At 37.6% G+C, this 22,537-nt stretch overlaps 1 protein-coding gene across 3 annotated transcripts in view; it reads right to left on the bottom strand.

Annotated features, from left to right (window-relative positions):
• Positions 1-2,796: 2,796 nt before the first annotated feature.
• Positions 2,797-22,537, bottom strand: part of gcgra (glucagon receptor a) — an 88,878-nt gene continuing 69,137 nt past the window's right edge. The window contains exons 5-14 of one of the 3 annotated variants that reach the window (XM_036567426.1): positions 21,726-21,829; positions 21,221-21,327; positions 19,328-19,493; positions 17,420-17,588; positions 15,542-15,602; positions 12,213-12,282; positions 9,817-9,905; positions 8,057-8,204; positions 5,641-5,682; positions 2,797-3,632 (exon numbers count right to left, since the gene is read on the bottom strand). In XM_036567426.1, coding sequence (XP_036423319.1) covers positions 3,276-3,632; positions 5,641-5,682; positions 8,057-8,204; positions 9,817-9,905; positions 12,213-12,282; positions 15,542-15,602; positions 17,420-17,588; positions 19,328-19,493; positions 21,221-21,327; positions 21,726-21,829 — 1,313 coding nt within the window. In that variant the 3' untranslated portion in view covers positions 2,797-3,275. The remainder of the gene's footprint in view (positions 3,633-5,640; positions 5,683-8,056; positions 8,205-9,816; positions 9,906-12,212; positions 12,283-15,541; positions 15,603-17,419; positions 17,589-19,327; positions 19,494-21,220; positions 21,328-21,725; positions 21,830-22,537) is intronic. The other 2 variants (XM_036567428.1, XM_036567427.1) reach the window with 2 other exon arrangements.

Raw genomic sequence — 22,537 nt, forward strand, 5'->3', positions numbered from 1 at the left:
TGTCTATTTTTACTTACAACGGCAACATGTTCTCAGAGAGAGACGCTTGTATGCCAGTTGGCACATCATTGTGATTTACAGTGACGCATTAAACGTAACTTGAGCTTGAGAGTTCATATTAACCAGACTGTTTAATAAAAGTGTGGCAAATTGATCACAAATGTATTGTTTTTTTAAATAGCAGCTGTGTGTTTGCATTTGTGTAAATGTACATGCATGTGTTTGAGTATTTATAACTGCATGGAATTCTTTTTGTATTAAAGGAGGATGTATCATTTTTATGCCTTCACACAAAGAAACAGATGGGCCAAAAATCTGCTGCGTATGATTTTCTACCTCAAGTGCAGCAAGGTCAGTTCTAGGTAGTAAACGTTAGCCGTTAACGTTTCATGGCAGGGCTGCACAATATATCATTTGTAAGGGTGGAACAATAAGCAAAACTGAAACATAAATCGGGCCAAAATTGTCAATTATAAGAGATAGGCACATTAATTAAAACTGCATATCACAAATATATTTTCAGTATAACTAGGACCGTTTCCAATTGCTTCAGAGGGGGGGCAACATAGCCTTAAAGATGTTTGACACCAGAGTATTTAGAAAAAAAAGAAAAATGTTCTCAGTGCTTGGTCTTTCACACCAGAGCTCATGGTCTGTCCTGATTTGTCCGCTCCTTTAACCCCTTAAAATCCCAGGTTTATTACATACTAAGGCTTATTATTCAGTAACTACAGGGCCAAGCTATTCTTAGATTATAGAAGTGTGTAATAAAACTTTGGAAACACTGGTGGGCTCAGGCCATTTAAGGGGTTAATGTGAAGGGGTTAATTTGAGCTTAAACAGTGCCTTTGAACTCCAGTTGGTTAGGAGTTTCCGTGTCTGTTGGAAAAAGTTGGAAAAATTTGCTGTTTATCATTTTTAGCAGAATGGGCTGTTACCTACTGTCTGCATCTTTGAATCAAGTTGACTAACAGAAATACACTTTGTTGTCATTACTACTCTTTATCCTTTTTGTTTTTTCCCATGTGTTTAATAGAATTACATTGCACTTGTTGGATGTTTTAAATGCATTAAAAAAATGCATCTGTTTTTTGTTTTCTGTAAAAGACTTGGTGTGAAAAGACCTTATGACACCTAAATACTGGACTATAATTAAGAAAGGAAAATACTACTTCTGATGGCCCTAATCCTTTATTGCAACACTGATCTTTGCAATACTGTTATCGCTGAAAGCTGCTCTATACAAATGATGCCTCTGTGCCCAACCACAGATGATCCAGTGTTTCTGGGTGATGCATCAAGGCATTTACATGAACCAACAAGTGAAAACCATTTTGGTCAATCTTTAACCACAAAAAGGATTCATTAATGTGTTGTTAAAATACTGCAAGGCACATCGCAATGTATAGCAATTTTACATGCCCATATCGTGCAGCCCTGCCTCATAGCAAAACATGTCAAAGACATGAGCCTGTAAACTGTCACACTTGAGGAAAATGAGATACCACGTAAGACTTTTGGCCATATGGAGTATCAGTTTTCACACATCTTGAAAGAAAGGCACTCTTTCTGAGCTGCTTGATCATACCACCCTGTAGTCAACAATCTGAGACCTCAACATCACCGGAAAACAACAACACAACACAATAAAAGAACAACAGCAAGAATTAAATCTTATGGGCTTCACAAATACCGAAATCTTTCGGACAGTAAGGACGACATTGAAGACAAAGCTAAAATTGAAGATAGCAGAGACGGTTCTTTAGATGATTCGAGTCCATAGACATGAGTTCATGCTCATAAATTACTTCTTCAAATCTTCAGGAATCATTTAAGCTTTTGTACTTGTGAGTCTTGGACTTCAGGACAATTGTAATGTCAGTGGGAGTCAAATGAAGCCTCTTCTGAAAATCACTGAGTGAATATCTTCTCTTGTCCCCTTGTGCTTTGGCATCTGCATCAAGAATTCAATCTAATTTCCTTTATTCTGGTCTGAGTGTAAGTGGTCGGTTAGGCCTGCAGTCTTCCATACCTAATAAACTGTTAACCATTAACAGTTTTAGTGAGGAAAGGTAAAATTCAGGTTTCTGTGTCATTTGAGGTTTCCCCTGTAGATTTTCTCTGTTAGGGTCTGGTCAGCACATTGCTGCGTCCAGATCCATGTGCCGAGTGCGTAGAACACACACAACAGGTTAAACTTAACACCTTTCCACATGAAATGAACAGCTGACCATAATGTCTTTCACGCTGAGCAGCAGAGGGGCCACAGAGCTCTCTCTCTCGCACTCACACTCACTCATGCATACAGTCATATACAAAAGTTTGAACACCCTCAGTTGAATTACATTTGTTTATTTTCTAAGAGTAATTTAGTTAATAACTTAAAATATGGCATTCGTTCTTTTGCATGCGACTATACACCAAGACTCACAGATAAACACATGAGCACAACACAGCACTATGCAAAAGTCAGAGACCCTTCATTTATTTAATTTCCAGTCAAAATAGCAATTAAGGACCAACACTGGAGTTCAAAAAGAACTTCCACTGTGAGAAGACAGCTCAACACTATGAGTCTGAAAGGATGTGTAGCTTTTAAGAATGTGTTACTGAGAAAAGAATGTAGACAAGAAAGAAGAAAATTTGCAAATCAAACAACAAAGGTGCTGGTGTTCTCAGAACAATGGACTGACCACCCCATAGTCCAGACCTCAACATAACTGAATGTGAGAAGCAGAAAATGCAACCAACTTCTAAGACTGAACTTTGGAAGTGTCGGAAAATATCCCTGCAGAATTCTCCTGAAGAGAATAGAAGCTGTAATAAATGCAAAAGGTGGACACACTAAATAGTAAATAAATTAATATTATATTGAGTTATTGAGGCTTCTGTGTCATTTTCTGTTACATACATGTTTTCCTAAAGCTGGAAAAATGAATACTTTGTACTTAAAGTCTGTTTTGACTGGAAATCAAATAAATGAAGGGTGGTCTCTGATTTTTGCTTAGTACTGTGTATATACTCATGCATACACACATACACTCTCAGACTCACACACCCAGAGAGTGGCCACAGAGGCACGTGCACACACATTTGCACGCATACATACACAATCATTCAGACTCCTAGTCACACACGCGACTGGGATTCAGACTCACAGTCACACACGTGACTGCTGCTCGGACGGCGGGCTCAGGACCGATCCAGACTGAGTGAGACTGGAGCGTGGGCCGGGCAGGAACCATCACTGCGATACTCACGCACGCTCCTCCTTCTCACAGGTTGCTCTCATCATTCCCCTGGGGTGCTTTGTAACACTGCACTCTATGAGCCAGCTCAGGGTCCTCTGGTGGGCCACTGTTAGTGGCGCCCTCGTGTGGCAGGGAGGTCAGGGGCACCCTCAGTTGGAGGTCCAGGCCGTTCTGGCAGCCGATGGCCAGCAGATGCTTCTCCTCAGGGCTGGAGAGCGGAGAGGCCAGATGGGCGATGTCTGGCAGCCTGGGCTTGGCCGAAGCATGGACAGGCATGCTGTTGGTGACCTGAGCCGTGTTGCTATAGGTGTGGCGATACTCCTCCTCAATGTCCTTCCCGAGCTTCCATCGCTTCCATCTCTTCAGGATCTCAGACTGCACCTGAACACAGTGAAGACAAAAGGTCAAAAGGAAAACTGTTCTGAGATAAAGCCAAAAAAGCTGTTACCACCGTACACATAAGAGAGAGCAAGGATCAGATGGTTAATAATAATAAACCAGGGTATGTGAGTGGTGTGGAGCGGGAGCAGAGCAGCAGATTTTGCCTGGAGCAAGGAGTGGCTTTTTGGAACGTCAGAGCAATGGTGTTCTGTCATGCTCCTAGATCGCACAGATACCACTACATTCCACGAGCATAAGCCTTTTATTTATTTATAGCTCTATAAATCTAACTCTTACTTTCGCCATGCTGTTGTATCTAGCATGCAGCAAGCTGTGAAGATAAATATAAGCAACTGTATGCAACTGGCTAAATCTGTAATGTTTGTTGCTCCTCAATTAATTAATTGATTAAATAACTGTTTTACTAGTATGGGACAGATACATTATTACAACTTAATTCTATTACACACTAAATTCTCTATAAACATTCTCATTTATCCAGCTGTAGATCAGAAATAACAGTGTGAAAACAGAGGGTATGTTGTACTATTGATTTATGAGGCTAAAACTCAAAAATGCTAAAAATCTGTTGAACTGTAATAGAAATTTCCTTTCTATTAACAGCTTCAGTATATCTCGAAAATCCACACTTACCTACAATAAACTGGGTGAAACAATCTTCCTCATTTTTGCTGTTTTTTTGTTTGTTTGTTTGTTTGTGTTTTTGTTGGCATCCTCATTTGAATATCAAGGTCAATCTCTTGTTTGAATACAGAGGTAAACACTTGTTGTTCTTACAGACCATGACCAAGTGAAAACTCTGAACATTGACATGGTGGGGTCCTCTGGAGGGATGACAGATTGCAAGATGCGTTGCTGTAGGCACTGTATCTAAAACGTTTCCTATCTAAAACTAGTCTTTATTATAATAATTACAATAATTATAATAATAATAATAATAATAATTAATAATTATAATTATAATAATTATAATAATATAATTATTATGGGCTCCTGTTTCTTCTGGGCTCAGTTTTCTGGTACAAAAAATGGAAAGTACTATTACTAATGTTGATTCAACATAAGTAAGCACATCATATATGGCTAATGTAAGTCTTAGAGATTCATGAAACGTCTAGATTGCCCTTGAGGTATTTATAATCACCTTTAGCAATGTTGTTAAATGTGTAAGAAAAAATACAACATTTTCAGTATGCTTTTTTTTTAACAACAGTGTACAGGTATGTAGCTGTCGATTTCATAAACTTTACATATTTTTTCATAGTACTTATACGGTTTATTAGTATATGATTATATTATCTCCAGTTGGTGATGTAAGAAAAGGAATTTTTTAAGACACTGATGCAGTGCTGTAAATAAACCCAAACTGTCGCAACACCCTCCTATGACCACTGTCACAAAATCTTTGTGTTTCGTTTTAGACACATTGTGTCTCCTTGAAAATTTGATGAGTTGCTGTCTAAATAAGAGTGCTTAGGCAATGCTGTATTCGCCTGCTATTGTGAGCATCTGCTAAATGTGTAATTGTTTACAACAGCTGTCAGGTCTGTTTTACTCGTCTTTACAGATTTAACCTGACATACGCTCACTTACCTCATAAAATGGATAGTATGACTAGTGTACGAACAGTCATAAGATGTGAACTTGTTTTAAAATTTTTAAAAAGCCTATTTGTATCAGTATGAGCCACAACAGCGTGCTAAATATTGTTTACTGTTATCTTTATTTCTGCTTCCTTTAAACTGCTACCCTTTTGTTACTGTTCTTGTTACTCCCTTTAAACATGCAATGCATCACCCAGAATTTAGGAGACAAAATCATACAATACAGTACAGTAAAAGAATACAATGGCTCAAAGCTAAACAACTTTACACCTGTATTGTGCTCAGCATAGCTGTATATACAGTAGAGCTGATCCCAGATGTGCATACTTCCCCGAAGATTCTTTACCCGCATAAACACTGATGTTAAAGAAAGCTAGACTCACCTCTTTGTTGACCAAGCAGTACAAGATGGCCACAAGCAGCCCCTGTGAACACATCAGAATGTGAATCAGTTGTCATCACTTGTGACCCATTCTCAGAGCTATGTTAGAGTCACTGCCAAACAACAGCTAAACACTGCACCAACTCAGGCTAGGACAGCTGAGGAACGACAAACCTGCACTGTCACTTAGCACTGTCAAGCTCAGCAGATGAGAGTTATGAAGTGTGTGTTGATGACTGTTTTGACAAATACAGCTAACAAAACAGACGGTTAATATTTTGTTTTGAGTTCAAAAGGTGAAGCTGGTAGATATGTGAATTTGTGAAGAGTCAAACACTGGGCACGTTCCTGTGCATGCAAGCTGAACGACTCGAACCATGATGAGGGAGCTAAGTGTGCACAGATGGACCCTTAACAGTCCAAATGATTCATTTTTCTGACATCTCTCTCACTCTTTCTCCCTCTCCATGTTGCTCTCCCTCTCTTTCTCCCTCCCTCGCTAATTCTCCCCGCTCCTCTCTCCCTCTGATTTGTTAGGCGAGCGAAGCTTCATCAGGACAATTCCTCTTACTCAGTGATGTGAGCTTGACGTGCTGCAGCTGTGCTCCATGTGAGTGTCACTATCAGTTTGTCATGGAATGAGTCAGCGAGATCGCGATGTCTGCTCTTTTACTGGAATTATTTGCGAAAATAAAAATAGTGACACATCCGTTCTTTATTCTTTATCTGGAGGTGCTGGCAACTGAGCTGCTCTAACTGCTTCTGGAGGAAGAGGCATTTGAACATGAACATGCCACTGATTCATGTGTTTGTGATTCATTTATATGATTAGAGCTTTAAATCTTTCAGCAGTGCTTACAGTGTGCCTGTTAGCACAATGCTTTGTATTTATTGTGTAGCTCTATATTGCTTTTGGTAACACTTTATAATAAGGGCCTTATAAATAGCAACTTAACCATTAATAAATACATAAATAATTATCATATAATTGTTATTTGTGCATTTATAAGTGCTACCATCTGAATTATTAACCATTTAGTTAGCGACATAAAAGTAATTAAAGCACTGTAAATGTTATTTCCAAAATGTAATATTTGTAATTTTGTAATACAATATATCTTTTAAAATACATCAAGCAGTCACAACTTTGTAATAGGGGCCTAATTAATGATTGCTAATGTTTTAAAAGAGTATATATAAACCCCTGGACATTAAGTCAAGTGTTTGCACCACAAAGTGGCAAGAAATAACTACTTAATCATTCAAAACTGTGTAAACAATTAATTAATCATTTTTATTAACTGTTTTTATGCAGCTAAGTTAATGCTTAGTGTTATATAATATATAAATGCTAAGCATTATATATAGTATTATGGATGCTTAGTTATCCACGAAACGCTTAGGATTATATACTATTATCAACGCTCAGTTATATAACTTATGAGTTATGAGCATCAAATAGCTAAGTCATTATTAATAAACTATAATAAATTATTAGGTTTCAACACTTCAGATGTGCTATTTATTGTATGTCACTTAATAAATGGCTACTAATTTGAATGATACCATTTAGTGATGCATATGTAACAATTATATAATCATTAACAGTAATTAACAAACTATTAGACATTTAATATGTTGCTGTTTATTAGGGCCTGTTATTACAAAGTGTTATAATTATGTATATTATAAAGTGTTTATATAAATGGCCCTGACTACTTTTATTACACACTTCTATAACTTAAAAATAACTCAGTCAGTTTGCAATCCATGTAGTTACTGTGCAATAACGAGGCTTAGAATATATAACAAGCTGTTGCAACAAAACCTCACATGTTTTTTCAACTTAACAGAAGAAGGAAAACATTCTTAATTTCTAGCAGAAGTTGTGTGCCAAAGTTTGGGAGACCCTGACAAATATCATGTTTTGGTGATTTTCTAAGTGAAAATAAGTTCTAAAATTAAAATATTAAAATATTAAACATAAAACTGCAAGGTTCTGTATGTGGGTTTGCATTTAGATTCCTCACTCTTATAACTCCATAACATACATATTAGTGTCTTCCGAGCTCCTGAATATCTGTAGTAGTATAGAGGTGTTAATATGTGTAGAGTAACTTGGGGGGAATAAGCCCCCAGGGCAAGAAGGCTCTGTTCTTATTTTCTGTCCTGATCAAATGATGGGTTCACATCTAATTTTGGTCTAATTAATTCAAGTTAATTAATCTAGACTGCTGCACCCCTGGGATTTATTCCCCTAGAAAATGTTTGTGGTCAGATACTCTAGTTTTTAATAATTGGACAATAGTGATCTATGCTTTTATATTATTTATCTTTACAGTAAATGGTCATTGTTGAGACTTCTTCCCCTATTTACTCCCTACATCCCAGAAGCCTTTAGGGTCTTCCAGACTGACCTGGAAGGAATTAAAGAAGAGGTCAATGAAGAGTTTGGTGAGGCGCAGGGATACAGCGCCGTTTGAGGTAGACTCATCAGTGACGAATGAAAACAGGACCTGATGAATGCCAAGCAGAGGGATCAGAGTGAGAGTGGACTTGGCAAGCCTGCAAAAAAAAAGACAAGAGGGATGAGACAGAACAATGAAAACTGGATAGAAATACATTGTTGCAAATATATTTGTGCCCAATTGACCTATCTATGGTCACAAAGACACTCTATCATAGCTACTGTTGCTCGGTTGGAAAAGCTTTACAAAACACTGGCAAAAATCTCATTTAACCAAATAAGAAACTGTAGCACACAACTATGTGAATTATTCACATTAAACCACTACAGTATTTGTTTCTACAGTATTTGAGTTGCTACATAATGTGGTTTATAATTCTGGTTACACTACCAAGCTGGACTGTGTTCTTGTAGCCAGGGGCATAGCTATGGGGGGGCCTGGGGGGGCCTAGATTTCTAACTGCTTCAAAAAAATCTCTTCCAGTGACATAAAAAATGTTACAAAATATAATTAGTCTTGAGCTTTTATAATAAAGAATGAAACCAAAGGTGCTGAGTTCTTGCATCATTGTGCTGTTTTTCCACCCTAAACAAATAAAAGTGACCTCCAAAGCTCTTCAATCACCATCCGCTTTCACCATGGCAGTACACCAATTCTGCAATTAAGCACTTTTTGTTGCACGCATGTGCTAGCCTGCTGGACCGTTTCTGCAGATAGTATGAACGTAGCTGAGTTGTGCTAGTTCCTAGCTAAGGCTACTACCAAAGTCTGAAAGTCAGTCCACTTGACGGCCATGGCTGCAACTCCCCTGGGCAGTTATTTTCAGTTATAAAAAGCCAGGCTCCTATCTCTTTGAATGGGGAGAGGCCTATCAACCTCAAACTAAGAGCAACATCAACGTCTGACAAAAACAGCATATATAGTTTGTAGCATACCTCCAAAATGAGGGGGAGCTTTTCCCACTAGCAGCTTAACCAGCTGTTTTTATTGAAGGGCAGGACTTTCTCCGGAAACAGAAACCGTGTTCAGCGCTACATTTCCCAATCATTTTCCAACCAGTGACCAGTCTCCTTCTCCTATGGTCTCTGCTACTACTCACCTAGTCAGCAAGGTCCGTAAGTAGTAAAGCTGACCACACTAAAGAAAATTATTTAAATACTATGAAAAAAGGATGAAAATAATTGCAGTTTTCAGCCATTCACCCCAGTATGATGCCAGTTATTACAGTAACCAGGCACATAAATGTGAGGTCAACAATCTTTGCTGTGTTTATAATTTGTTGCTGGTTGTGGAAGCTATAGTGAAGTAGGTTAGTTGGTAGTTGTTATCCTCACTACAGCTATTTTTCTGGAACATAATGCTCTTGCTAGCTGGCCCTCCAACCTGTAATCAGGCCCTCCTAAAATGAAATTCTGCCTCTGGTTGTAACAAATCAAAAGGAGGCAGGTTGGAAACAACAACAATAGCTTGATTACATGATGTGACTGCATCCAATCTATCCTAATGTGACCTTTCACACACATAATATATTTTATTTGAAGTTAAAAACAGCCTCTAAATTCTGATATTCAGCCCAAAACTGAGGGAAGCATTAGAACCTTTCATAAGGTTCAATGAGATGTTTGCCAAGTTTATCCAACCTCACAACAGTTGCTACAAAAGAATGGGGCATGGATAAGTCCATTGTTTCAGTGCATGAGAACACCCACCGGAACTTGTAGTCGGAATATCTCATTTGGTGAGCCCTCAGTTTTGACACCAGGATTTTAATGATGTGGATGAATATGAAGAAGTTGATCTGAGCAGAGAACAAAGCAGAATCAAGGTTGAACATCTCCATGGGTTGTTTAGCACTATAATGCCACATTAAAGATGATACAACTGTGCAGTCTGTCTCCTCACAGCATGTAGCAACAGTCCAGGGATCAAATGTTCAGTTGCAGAGGCATGAAGCAAGAGGGGAAAGTCAGTGGTGTTTCATTTAATAATGTTTGAAACAGCCAGGAACCAAAACATCTCTGACACTGCAAACGCTCAAACGCAGTCATTTCTGTCAGATAGCGGGCATTTCAGATCGGAGCAGCTGTGTGTGAAAGAGAACGAAATGTTTTTGCCAAATGCTGCTCCAACCCATTATCATTCAGAACCAAAACCGGCTCTAATGTGAGAGCGGTCATTATCTATAATGTAGTGAGCAACAAGAGTGAGCAGTAATTATGATGGAACATGGTTTAGGGACAATTCCTAGAAATCCTGTCCATTGAGGAATAAAAATCCATTAAAAATGACAGCGTTAAGATTTCCTGAGAACAGGTATTGGTTCAGATAATGGAGATCACTTTAATACTGGATGGTGTTCAAGCAGGGCTCTCAAACTTAGGGGCCACTAGCCAGGTGTTCTTCTCTAAGGGGGGTAAGTTGAAAAAATGCAAGTGTCCCAAGTTTAATTACATATACTCATTGAAATGCGTCTTGTTTATTAGCAGTCTTCTGTCACCACAATCCACTAATATATTAATAATGCAATGATAATAATAATAATAAAATTCATAATAATAATATTAATAAGAGAAAGAAGAAGAAGAAGAAGAAGAAGAAAAAGAAGAATAACTAATTGTGGTAGTTCTAGTAGTTGTAGCTGTAGTATAAATACATAGTATTTAATAGATGTGCTTAGTATTCAATTAAAGCATGTAAACGTATGTTAAACTGCAGAATTATATGGAATATATGTTATATGTTATTGTGATAGCACCTTTGTTTCGGTTAAACCGGAGTTGTTTTCCACTGTACTATGCAATTGTATTCTGTGTTGTCAGAGGACAGTGAATGAATCTGCAATCTCAGTGGGTTCATTTAACTCCACTCCTTTCTTAATTCTGAATGAATCCACACATACAGATTTGGCTAGTTTACAGTATAAATTAGGATAGTAGCTAAGTTAGTTATAACAAAGAGAGCTATATGCTCAAGTCTTTGTTTGAATGGTCCATCTTACATGTAGTGCTCTGTTTTTGCTTTAAACAATGTAAGCACCACCCTAAACTGTTTTTATAGCAAATGTTAGGTTACTAGTCATAGTCTCTAAATGTAATTCTCTGGAGTATATTCCCAGAATTAAAGCTATATAAGAAAATTATCTTCCACTAACTGAGCTGTAAGACATCACAGGAGTTTGCAGTGAGACTGCTTCAGCTGAGCTAAATGTGAGCTATCATATACAATGTAAATATTTAGCCACAGAAAAAAAATAAACAATGATATGAATTGTAAATGTTTGACAGACCAGATGTAAGAAGAAAGTTGTCCTGCAACCTGGTAATTAAGACCCATGTTTTAAAGCATTGCAAGAACTACATACAGTTGCATGCAAAAGTTTGGGTGCCCCTAGTCAAATTATGTTTTGTTGAAATTCACACATCTTCTACAGAGAACACACTTCTGTACATTTTAATGCACAGTTACTGTTTATTTGCTGAATTTTACATACTGCATAAAAATAAAACATAAAATGTGCCATTTAATACAACTGATATTAAAGATGTTGTGTTTTTTTCCCCTATATGCTGAAAATAAATAGTCACTAAAAATTGCAGAAAAATGGCATATTTAAGTTTGTTCACTGTAGATAATGTGTTAACTAATCACTAATTCACTTAGAAAATCAACAAAAATTTAATTTGACTGGGGGTGTTCAAACTTGCATACAACAGGTGTGGCACTGTTAACAATGCCAAAAAAGACCTGTTAGAAATATTTCACTTAACCCTTAGAAGTCACAGTTATCGCCAGTGACAACAAAAGCATGTACCCTTATGCACAGTACTTTTTGTCTTTTTTTTGTCAGGATTTATGTTATTTATAATTATATAAAATTACATTTAAATATAGCATAAGTAAGGACAGGAGAGGACACATTAAGAGAAAGGACATCAAAATCACAGAGACAGGAATGGAGTCAGAGCTCTGCTAAGAGAGGTGTTTAAGGGTGAGGATAAAGTGGCTTTATCCACTGGCCCAGACAGAGATCAGTGTGATCCATACAGGAAGCTGAAGGAGAGCATGTGATTAAAATAGAAGTTGAAAGAAGCAGAGAGGCTCTCACCAGCACTGCCAGCAGTATGGGGGAACGGATAATCCACCAGTACTCCATGTTTATGTTCTGCTCCCAGCACCTGGGGACAGACAGGAGTTGAGAGATTACCTGAACACAGTGCTACACATAGTATCTGACCACAACATTTACAGTTCCAGTTTTTTTTACTGCCTCTAAATCATCCAACTCTACTGGGGCATGAAGATGGCACAAGGTTTAAAAGGCATTAGCCCTTGCTCCATGTAGTGCACCACATATGGAGGCCATTTAGACTGTCTTTTACACACACTAGATCAGTAGTGTTTTCTTTGCAAGACTGAAAGCGCATGGCTGTATAGATAAGTTTTCTAGAGAGAGCCAGTCTACGGCTGAAGGCCACAGAGGAGAGAAGCCGAGGCCAGGCTCATCCAGAGGGATAAATGGATGTTTTATCAAAGCAGAAGTCCTGAGAGCAGACAGTTAGACTAATAGAGGAGGGGAGCTTGTCCTGGGATATGTGCTGTAGTTGCGGCAGGAGAGCAGATACGGGCAATGGGTTACCCATGGCAGAGGGAATGCAGCATGCCATTTACAGCCCTTACATAACAGCTGAAGGTGTTCCAGAATAGCATTAAGCTGGCTGGCTCCAGTCCTCTTTTATTTGATAGAGATGGATAAAACTCACTTTAGCACTTAAGGAGTGAGAGGTATCATACTGACAATGTATATTCTGGAAGCGCCCATACAGAATTTCTGGGCCGATAATAGTAACCAGTAATTCATACCTCATTAATTCATACCGATAATTTTAACTGGAAATTAATTCACAAGTTTACACTATAATCCATAATACAGTTGCTGATTATTTTTACTTAACTGTGACATTTATTGTAAAAAATTTTTTTATAAAAATATTTAACATTATTAAGCAGACACTGTTATTCAGAACTGCTAATTGTAAGTGAATGTAGCATTACACCGAATTCACACCAGATGCGACAGGTTAGCTTCATGTTAGCATAGCGTAGTGTATACACACTACCTGAGACTCATCTACATCTCTTAAACACTTCAGGTGGGAACGTTCGCTCTTTTTGTCCTTTTCTTTTTAGAAAATTAGAATAGTTTCATAGCAATTTTCAAACTTGATAGCACAGACAGCAGATTTGTTTTTTCCACTGTTCTTGTCAGATAAGCTTCCACACACCATTAGTACAGCACAGGAGCTGCTGGTCAACTATCAGGGTAACAGGATCTTCACAGTTTAGTAAATTATTATTTTAAATATAGTTTAGAAAGTGTGAGTGTGTGTTTTGACTGGTTCTCTATGCAGTTTACACTTCACTCATGCATGCAAATAAAAAAACAAGGCAAGTTGGGAGGGCTTGCATTTTGACAGAATTAAGACACGTCTAGCAGTGTGGATTGAAATACTAATTACAATGGAGGTGTATCTGTTCCATCAGGCAACTAAAAATGCCTCAGAAATTCTTCTGGCACAAACTGGCTGTTAGAGGTCTTACCTAAACAGTCTGATTTTTGTATAGCTGTGGTATTATCTACTATGCAATCCACAATCATTTCCAACTTGAGGCTCAGAGTTATCAAATGCCGTGAATGTTTGAGAGGAGGACAATGCCTAAACCTACTCCTCCTGCAATCTAAAGCCCTTTAAATTTCCATCTCTACCTTTTGTTTCCCACTAAGTTTTCCCAACCCACTACCAGTCCTACGTCTGTTCATCAAAAAGGTTGGAGTCTGTCCTTCTAGCTCAAAGCAGAAGTCGCTGAGCTCTCTCTCCCCTACAGCCATACAGTCTCTTCTCATATTACAACCATATGCTGGAAGCATGGTCCAAACTAGCAGACTATATTGTAATGAATGATATATATTTAAGATCTTGTTCATTTTAATCTGGAAAATCATGATAATACAATATAACATACTATGATAAGACAATATAACAAATAAATACATTCAGGACCAAACAAATCTATTGAACTGTCTTTATAAGTTTAAATGAAAGGAAATGACCTATGCATGTATTATCGCCTCTTATTCTAGTATTGGCTCCATAAAAACAATTATATTACATAATATACTGTCCACTGATGTTTTGTGCATGCCTACTATATGCCTTACTGACAGTAAGGAAAAGTGCACGTATTGTTGTGTGTAAAACTTTGGGAGCCCTCGGTGAAATGATGCTTTGCTGATTTTCTAATTAAAAATAAATGAACGCATCCTTTACATCCTAATTTGCACAGATCGTATTTTATGTTCTTTTTTTAATATGTTAAATTCAGCAAATAAACATAAACAGTGCATTTAAAAATAATTTGGCCATAGACACCTGAATTTTTGCATACAACTGTACATATTCTACCCTTAATGTCATGTAAAAGGGTAAAGCTTCTGATTTAGTGTATTTTAATACAGTGCTGTAGCCTGCTTCGTGTTATTTTTCCAAAATAATCTCTTCCACATCCCCAAACCCAAACCCTGGAACTGCTCCCATGCTTGCTTATATTGTACAGATATTTTAAAAACCTGTTTTTTTTTTTGTTCCTTTTTTTGGTGACTGATAGAGTAAAGGAATTATGATCTTTTAGAGTGGCCTGCTATAAATCACAGAATGCTCTTAAAGGAAACAGTGTCCATATGAAGAATGCTGCCATTCATCAGTGCCATTAATCAGAGCAGTGTACCTCTGGCATATTACATCATAAAATACCTGAAACTTATCCTTATTTATAATACTACTAAGTAGGCAGAGAGTGTGGCCATCGAGTGTAATTTACTTCTTGAAAACCATCCAAGAAGTAACAGAGACCATGTGATCTATGCATTGCAAGGCAGGGCTGCATCCACACAGCGTAGAGCATAGGCTACTGCATGGCTAGAAGAAAACATACCGCCATGTCTGAGTTGCTATTGTAAGAAGCGAGAACACGACACATTTTTTCCCAGCTACCACTTCAAAGGAAAGCAGCTCATCTGCGTAGCATCACTGTTTTTGGCAGCATGGTTGCAGTAGAGAACCTCGCATTCTCATTCCATGTTTGTCTCTTATGTACTTGATTTGTTATACAACAGATGCTCAAGAGACAGAGTAATCACCCTCTGCCTTTCGTCTGCTACTAGGAACGAAAACACGCCGGATATTGTATTAAACATGTTCGGCGTCTCTCTCTCAACAACTCTGACTGTGATATGTCATCATGCTCGCAACTTTAGACCTCGCAAATGTTATTTTAGCCAGAAAGCATGCAGAAAGCACAAAAAGCATTTGAGTAATTGGTGACATTCACACTGCCATGTTACAACAATCCTTGCTTGTTATGCACTGAGCAACTTACTCCTCATTCTCATAGAGGTATTTCACGATGATCCAGGGCAACACAAAGATCAGTGGCGCTCCTGTTGGAAAGAGAAAGAATGTGAATGAATGAGACAACAGAAACCGCAAAAACACCGTTTCACATCACACAAGATGGAAATAAATAAACTAATAAAATAATCTACCAGTATATGCAGGGAAAGTTAACTGAACTTGATAAAATGCATAGTAAGTTCATATGTAGTAAAGAGAACCCTTAATTTCCAGTCAGAACAGCCATTAAGCACAAGTTATTCATTTTTCAGCCACAGGAAAAAAGCATAAAACATAGATTAAACAGAGAATTACACAGAACTAGATATATAACTAGGTATAATATCAATTTTTCCACTATTTAGTTTGTCCACACTTTGACTTTATTAGAGCTTCCACTGAACAGCAGTGAACTCAACGTGATTGGCTGAGAGGACGTCTATGAGTGCAAGTATCTGTCAATAATGTAAATCTGACCAAAGCTTTTTAAGACATTTAAAGGCTGGAATTCCACAACTACTAGAGGTCATTTTAAACATTTGAATTGTACATGCTTTCTTATACCACAAAAGAGAAAAACTGAAAAATGAGAAATGTCAGAAACAATGAATGTAAATTGAGTATTATTTATTTATTAATCAATAAGCATGTTGTCCTGGATGACAGGTTATACAAATAATATTAACAGTGTTTTTCTATGAGAAAAGCAGTCTGTACTGTCTGACCCATCCTATTTTACCGTTATTGTTTTACTCTGTTCTGGGTTGTACTTTGTAAACCATTTGCTGGTTCTTTCCAGATATTTTGTGAGGTAAAGGGTATGAGACGTATAGGCTACTGAATAACTGCTGCTAAAAATGTCTGACTTAGACTGAAATAGGAGGACAAAAGAGCCCATGCAGACAAAATGCATTCTACCATTTTATTCTAGCCAAAAATGGACGAGGAGAAACTCATCAATGACGTGGAGAAAAGATCTGTATGACCCAGTTGAAAGGGGACACTTAACAGGGAAACTTGGAAGTTTCAGGTGATGTTTTTTTTTATTTGAAGTCAGCGACAAAAATTACATTTAAATGTGTTACAGAAGTGTTACCCATAGCAAGTTCAAGTCTCGTTTCCTGTGTAGACATCTAAAAATTTTGTGACATGATGCAAAACTTAATTTAGCAGCATTTATATGCAGCAATGGTTGCATATAGGCTAAAGTTATTTTTAATAGTAAAAAAAAAAATAATAGTGTAATAATAATAGTGTAAATAAACTTTCTTGATAATTGGTTTCTGTGTCATCATTGTCTCGAAATCTCACAATACATATCAATAGTGAAACTGTGGGTTAATCGCTATAATGCACTTAAGGTCATGCAACACCATGAGGTGCTGATCTTTGTATTCAGCCTTAAAGCCTGCAACTGCAGCACTCCAATGGCAATATCTCACAGTATAGCACTCCCTCTCGTGTATTACTGTATACTTCTTTCCAGGAGACTTGCAAGGACCTGCACGGATATTTTTCCACACCTCCGAAGTTCAAGTTGCATCTTCTAGTTCTCACAATTCAAGTAAACCCAAATACATTCAGTGAGGTTAAGGTCTGGACTCTGGGGTGGTCAGAGAGCAGCTTCTTCGTCTGATTTGTGAAATCTTTGTCTATTTCTTTTTCTCAGTAAGAGACAAAGCTCTCCTGAAAAATAAACAACTTGTACTTAATGGATGTTTTGACTGGAAATTTAACAAATAAAAGGGTGGTCTCTGACTTTTTCACAGGTGTATTCACAGACATAAAATGAATGGTGTTGAATTTTCCAGGTAGGAGAAGTGAAAGCTCCCAGCCTATGCACAGATAGATGCTGAGTCCTCACCCCAGCCTATGCACAGGTAGACGCTCAAGTAGTTCCCCTCAGTCAGAACCGTCACTGCCAGCAGGTTGTGCAGGTAAATGCCTTCCACCAGCAGCCAGTAGCTGTTAGCAATGATACTGTACTGCATCATCACCATGGCTATCCTGCAGCCGACGGCAGTCTGCAAAACCTAACATGTTAAGCGATATCAAGCTGCTTTATACATAAAACCTTATTTACAGTGGACATGATGCGACCCTTTTTACCACTTTTTACTCAACTGCTGACAAGATAGTATAGCAATATGATAAAAAGCAGAAAATCCATGAGTCTTCAGTAGATCAATAGTAGATAAACTCATTAACTCATGACCATACACTCTTAAAAAGAGTCAAAAAGGGTTCTTTGAAGAGATGTCACAAAGGAAAAGTCTCTAAAGAATCTTCCAATGGGCGGTAGAAAAAAGAACAATTTTTGTAAATGAAACCTTTGTGTTATATAAAGGTTACATAAAAAACTTTCCTAAAACTGTACATGCAAGGTGAGAACCAGGGCCTAATTTATTCTTAAACAAGCCAGATATATAAAATAAAAATATGATATGTTTTACAAACAAACTGATATATATATATATATATATATATATATATATATAACAAAATGTGTACAAATTAAGTCTAAAGTAGCATGCTGTGTCACCTCATGCTATGACATGTATGCACTTTCATTTTCAACTCCTGCTTGGGGGTGCAGTGATAGAAATGGTACTGATGTTGTTTATCACTCACACTACTTCTCTGATTGTTCATCCCTTAAAAGAGCTGTATTCATGCTTCCAGTCCATGTGTGTTTTTGATGGTCTTGAAAGAGATTTTTTTCTGTGATGTGCTGTTGTCCTACTCTGAAATGCTTAGCAAACGTCTCCTAGCTTTGGTTACTAGTTAAACTGGAATTTTGATTGGTCAATATCAAAAATAGAATTTGTAGTAGGTACATATAGTGGTGTACAGTAGTGTACATATTTTGTGAGTTTATTTTTATTTGTTCGGTTTTTATTAATGAGACTTTTATTTGGATGGGCTAATGACAAAAGTGACTAGGCTTACATTGTTGTTACATTGGTGTGTAGAGTCAGTACAACTTAGAAAATATAATTTTAATGGATTATGGTACAATTATGTTCCCTGACTAAAGGTACTGAGATGTACCTTTGAGGGTACCACCCCAGTGACAAGAGGTGTACTGCCCCAGTGACAGTTTAGTACCTTTATTTCTGAGAGCGTAGGCCAACTGGGCCCGATTATACTGCCGCCACTGGATTGTGACACAGATTTATTAACTACTCATGCAGAAGCTGTTGTTTAGGCCTGGGAAACCCACAAAAGAGGAGAAGAGAATGTTTGATGCTTAAAAGCCTTGTTAATATGTTACTTGTATGGTCTAATGTTATTGAAGATGCTTATGCTGATGCACTTTTTTTTACCCCAGGACCATTCCCCACCCCTTCGACCTGCCCCATTCATCACTACTCAGTGTTCTGAGACCTCATCATTTACAAATTAAGCCCTGCTGAGAACCATTTAGGAAGCTTCATTTTTAAGAGAGAGAAGCCAAGTTCTTTGACTGCTGACCTTAAACCACTACAACAATTCTAATAATATATCTAAACCTATAATTTATAGCAGTTTTACTCAAGTCCCTGTCTCAGACTGCAGAGATATGCCTGATTCTGCACAGCTCAGGACTCAAGCTCAACCAATTTGACCAGTTTGTAAGATAATTGCCAAGCCTTTCACAGGTTTCTTCAGTCTCAACACAGCACAGCAAGTTAAGTGAAAGTAAAGCTTCAAATTCTGCAGAACATTCTTGGACTGGTGCTGGAAAACATTATACTAAAATGTGCAATAGAAAAAACATCTGGGTTCTGACCTCGTTCTTGACGAGCCACTCCATCTCCAGGTCCGTGGTGATGCCAGGGTCAATGTTGAAACTTGGCCTCTCCAGCAAGGCGTCTTTGATGAGAATAGACGAGGCTCGCAGGATGAAGGACGCAAACAGGTTCATGTGAATGTTGTTCCTCATGCAGTGCAGCTTCCTACAAGTATGAAAGCAACAACGAACAAATGCTAGTGAACACTTGTGACTCGGAGACAATTAACAGCTAACAAAACGGTCTAAGAGAGAAGAAACTTGAGTAAAGATATAACATGGGGAGTATTACTCATTGATTACAGATTACTAAGAGCAAATAAACAATCCAAAATAAAACTGAAGGTGAAACTACAAAACAACATAGCCATTAGCTTTGCCATTACTTGCTTTCAAAACAAGTTTATGATAAAAAAATCCTCAAAAAGTCAGTGAACAGCTGTTAGAACAGGTGTAATATGTTCTCTCTTTTTGTTTTTGTAAGCAATCTGTCTTCTGCATTCTGTGCAAGTTGTAGTCTGTCTTTGTTATTTTAAGCTCCCAGTTAATAGTGTGTAACAATAGTCAGTGCAAGAGAAAATAAAAGCCTAAGTCAGCTTCCTAGTGCTATGCATTGAAAGGTATGATCTAATTTTGGCAATGTTTCTAATAAAAAATATATTTTTATCTTACATTACGTTGGTGAAATTATCAAAGTGACTTAAGGCTTCATTTGAGGAGCCAAACTTCCTTGTGCACAAACTACTTTCTCTTTTTCTGTGCTTGAACCCATAATCTTAGCGTCTTCTTTATATAATTTCAGGAAATCCATCCTATATCATTTCATATAAACCCCCCTAAAAATAATGCTTAAAGACCAGTTCTAGGTCAAACAATATTAGAGGTACCCAACAGTGCCCAGATACATATAATTGTATTTTAACTGAATAACTAAGGAAGTTGACCCATGTTCGCTGATTATATAGCACTGGCTGTAAATAAGAGGGAACCAAGAGCAGATCCTTGGGGTACACCACATAGAATGTCATGCCTAAGAAAAGCACTGTTACCAAGACTAAAAATGTTTTATCTTTCAGTTAAATATGTCATAAATCAATTGAAAATAGTACTAGAGAATATTCTTTTCAAGTCCATTTAGCGCTATATTACTTTCTATGGTGTCAAATGCAGCATCTAATAAAACAAGGACTGAAATGTTATTCTCATCAGCATTTAGTCTCAGATTACCTACACCAACTTTTGTGACCCCTTTTGGTCAAATAGATTATGTTTCTTGAGTAGCAGTCTAACTACTGGTTTAATTTGGAACAATGCCAGTTTCTGAAAAGCAGTTGCAGCAGCAATGTTTGATACAGTGCCAAATAGACCATCAACTACCAAACTATCATACTCAACCTTGTTTACTTTACTAAAAGCATGCAAGGTATTTATCAGCTCTACTACACTGTTAGAAATAAAGATACTGTGAAGGTACATTTCTTGTTCCTCAAGATACAAACAATGTAAATGTTTTCTCAAAGGTACAACAGTGGTTTTTAGGCCCAATTGTGTACCTTAAATAAGTTTTTTCCAATGGAAATAAATACATACTTGTACCTTTTCATAACCTAATATTTTAAAACAGAACACTAAAATAAAAAGCCTGGAGATGAGATGGGGTGTAAGAAGTCAATATATATCATGTCAATGGATTATGGTACAATTAATGTTCCCTGATCAAAAGTACTGAGATGTACCCTTGAGGGTACTACCCTAGTGACAAGAGGGGTACTGTCCCAGTGACAGCTTTGTTATTTTTTTCTGAGAGTGTATGGGACTGTTTCAGAAGTCATGATTATATGGCCCAAAGTCCACCACCAGTAGTCAGACTGAGTGTCAGAGTGTGACTGTTACCTGAAGGCCACCAAGATGCCCAGTGCCAGCACCAGCGCTCCAAGGGAGAGAGAGTAACCCACAGTGTACATGGCCCTGAACTTACTGAGGATCCTTCCATAGTGCTGCTGTAGACATACAAGCATGAAAGAACATTTTACAACACTGTTTTCTCTAGTATGTCCATCAGAGCTTTGATTCTGTGTTTTACTTAGAGTGGGTGATACAACAAAAATATAATATCACAATACCTCAAGAACTTTTTACGATATACAAAATGCTATGATACTTAGTTTCTCTGACATCTGGTAAGTTGGAACAAAAAAATACTGAAAAAATACTGCAAAAACCATGAATGATCTGTATTCAACATTTTACATTCTGCACCACTCTCAATCTAACTAAACAGAACTAATTATGCTCTTTTTATTCTGAAACATGCAGTCGGTCATTGTTCGTTACATTCGCCCAGCTCTAGTTTTATTATATCATCTGTACCCACCAATCAAACAATTCTCAGACATACCGTATCCCTCTGGTCTGGGTCATTTGGTTCACACTCACTAGTGTTCTTCTTCTTGGCCCACTGGCCATCTGCATCACACTCCAGATATACCAAGCCATGCTGAACTGTAATAAACATGCACACACGCGATTTTATGGCTACACTCTGTACGGATTCTCCACTACGTATCAGAAAATGCTATCTATGAAACTGAACAACAGTTTATTAGCTGAGCTGCATAAACATTCAGAATACTCCAAAGCAGCATTTCCCTACTCCACACTACTCAATATTTTCCACTTTAACATGCTAAACCTTGCAGAGATGTGGCTCTCCAGGACTGGAGTCTCCATCCCACAGCAGCATTTTTCCACACTCAGCACTAAACTACAGCCACAGTAGTTTATGTCCATGGTTGTTTTGGGAAATCCAAGTATTTCGTTAGCCATTCATGTCTGGCAACATGCAAATTCCGACATTTTCTCCAAAGACCTGCAGCAATAGACCTGATATGCTCTCTCAAAAGTATGCTACACAGTGTACTTGGCCTTGGACTTGCTAATGATCCTACCATAGAATTGCTCAAGGTGCACACTGTCCATCATATTCTCAGGACACCTTGCAGTCTTGCAATTTAAACTTACTGTTTAACAAGGTTTTGTATCTGCTAGTACTTTTATGCTAATATATTGAGTATATTTAGCTTCAACACTTCACACTTGGTGTCAAGAGCAGATTTTGTGTAGAATTTATGTAGCACAGGACATGCTGTGACCTCAACAATTTGTCAAAGCATTTAATCACACTAATATGAAACTAATAGGAACTGAGAG

This window comes from Colossoma macropomum, unplaced genomic scaffold (genome assembly GCF_904425465.1).
Source record: "Colossoma macropomum unplaced genomic scaffold, Colossoma_macropomum, whole genome shotgun sequence".
In the NCBI taxonomy this organism is placed as follows: Eukaryota; Metazoa; Chordata; class Actinopteri; order Characiformes; family Serrasalmidae; genus Colossoma; species Colossoma macropomum.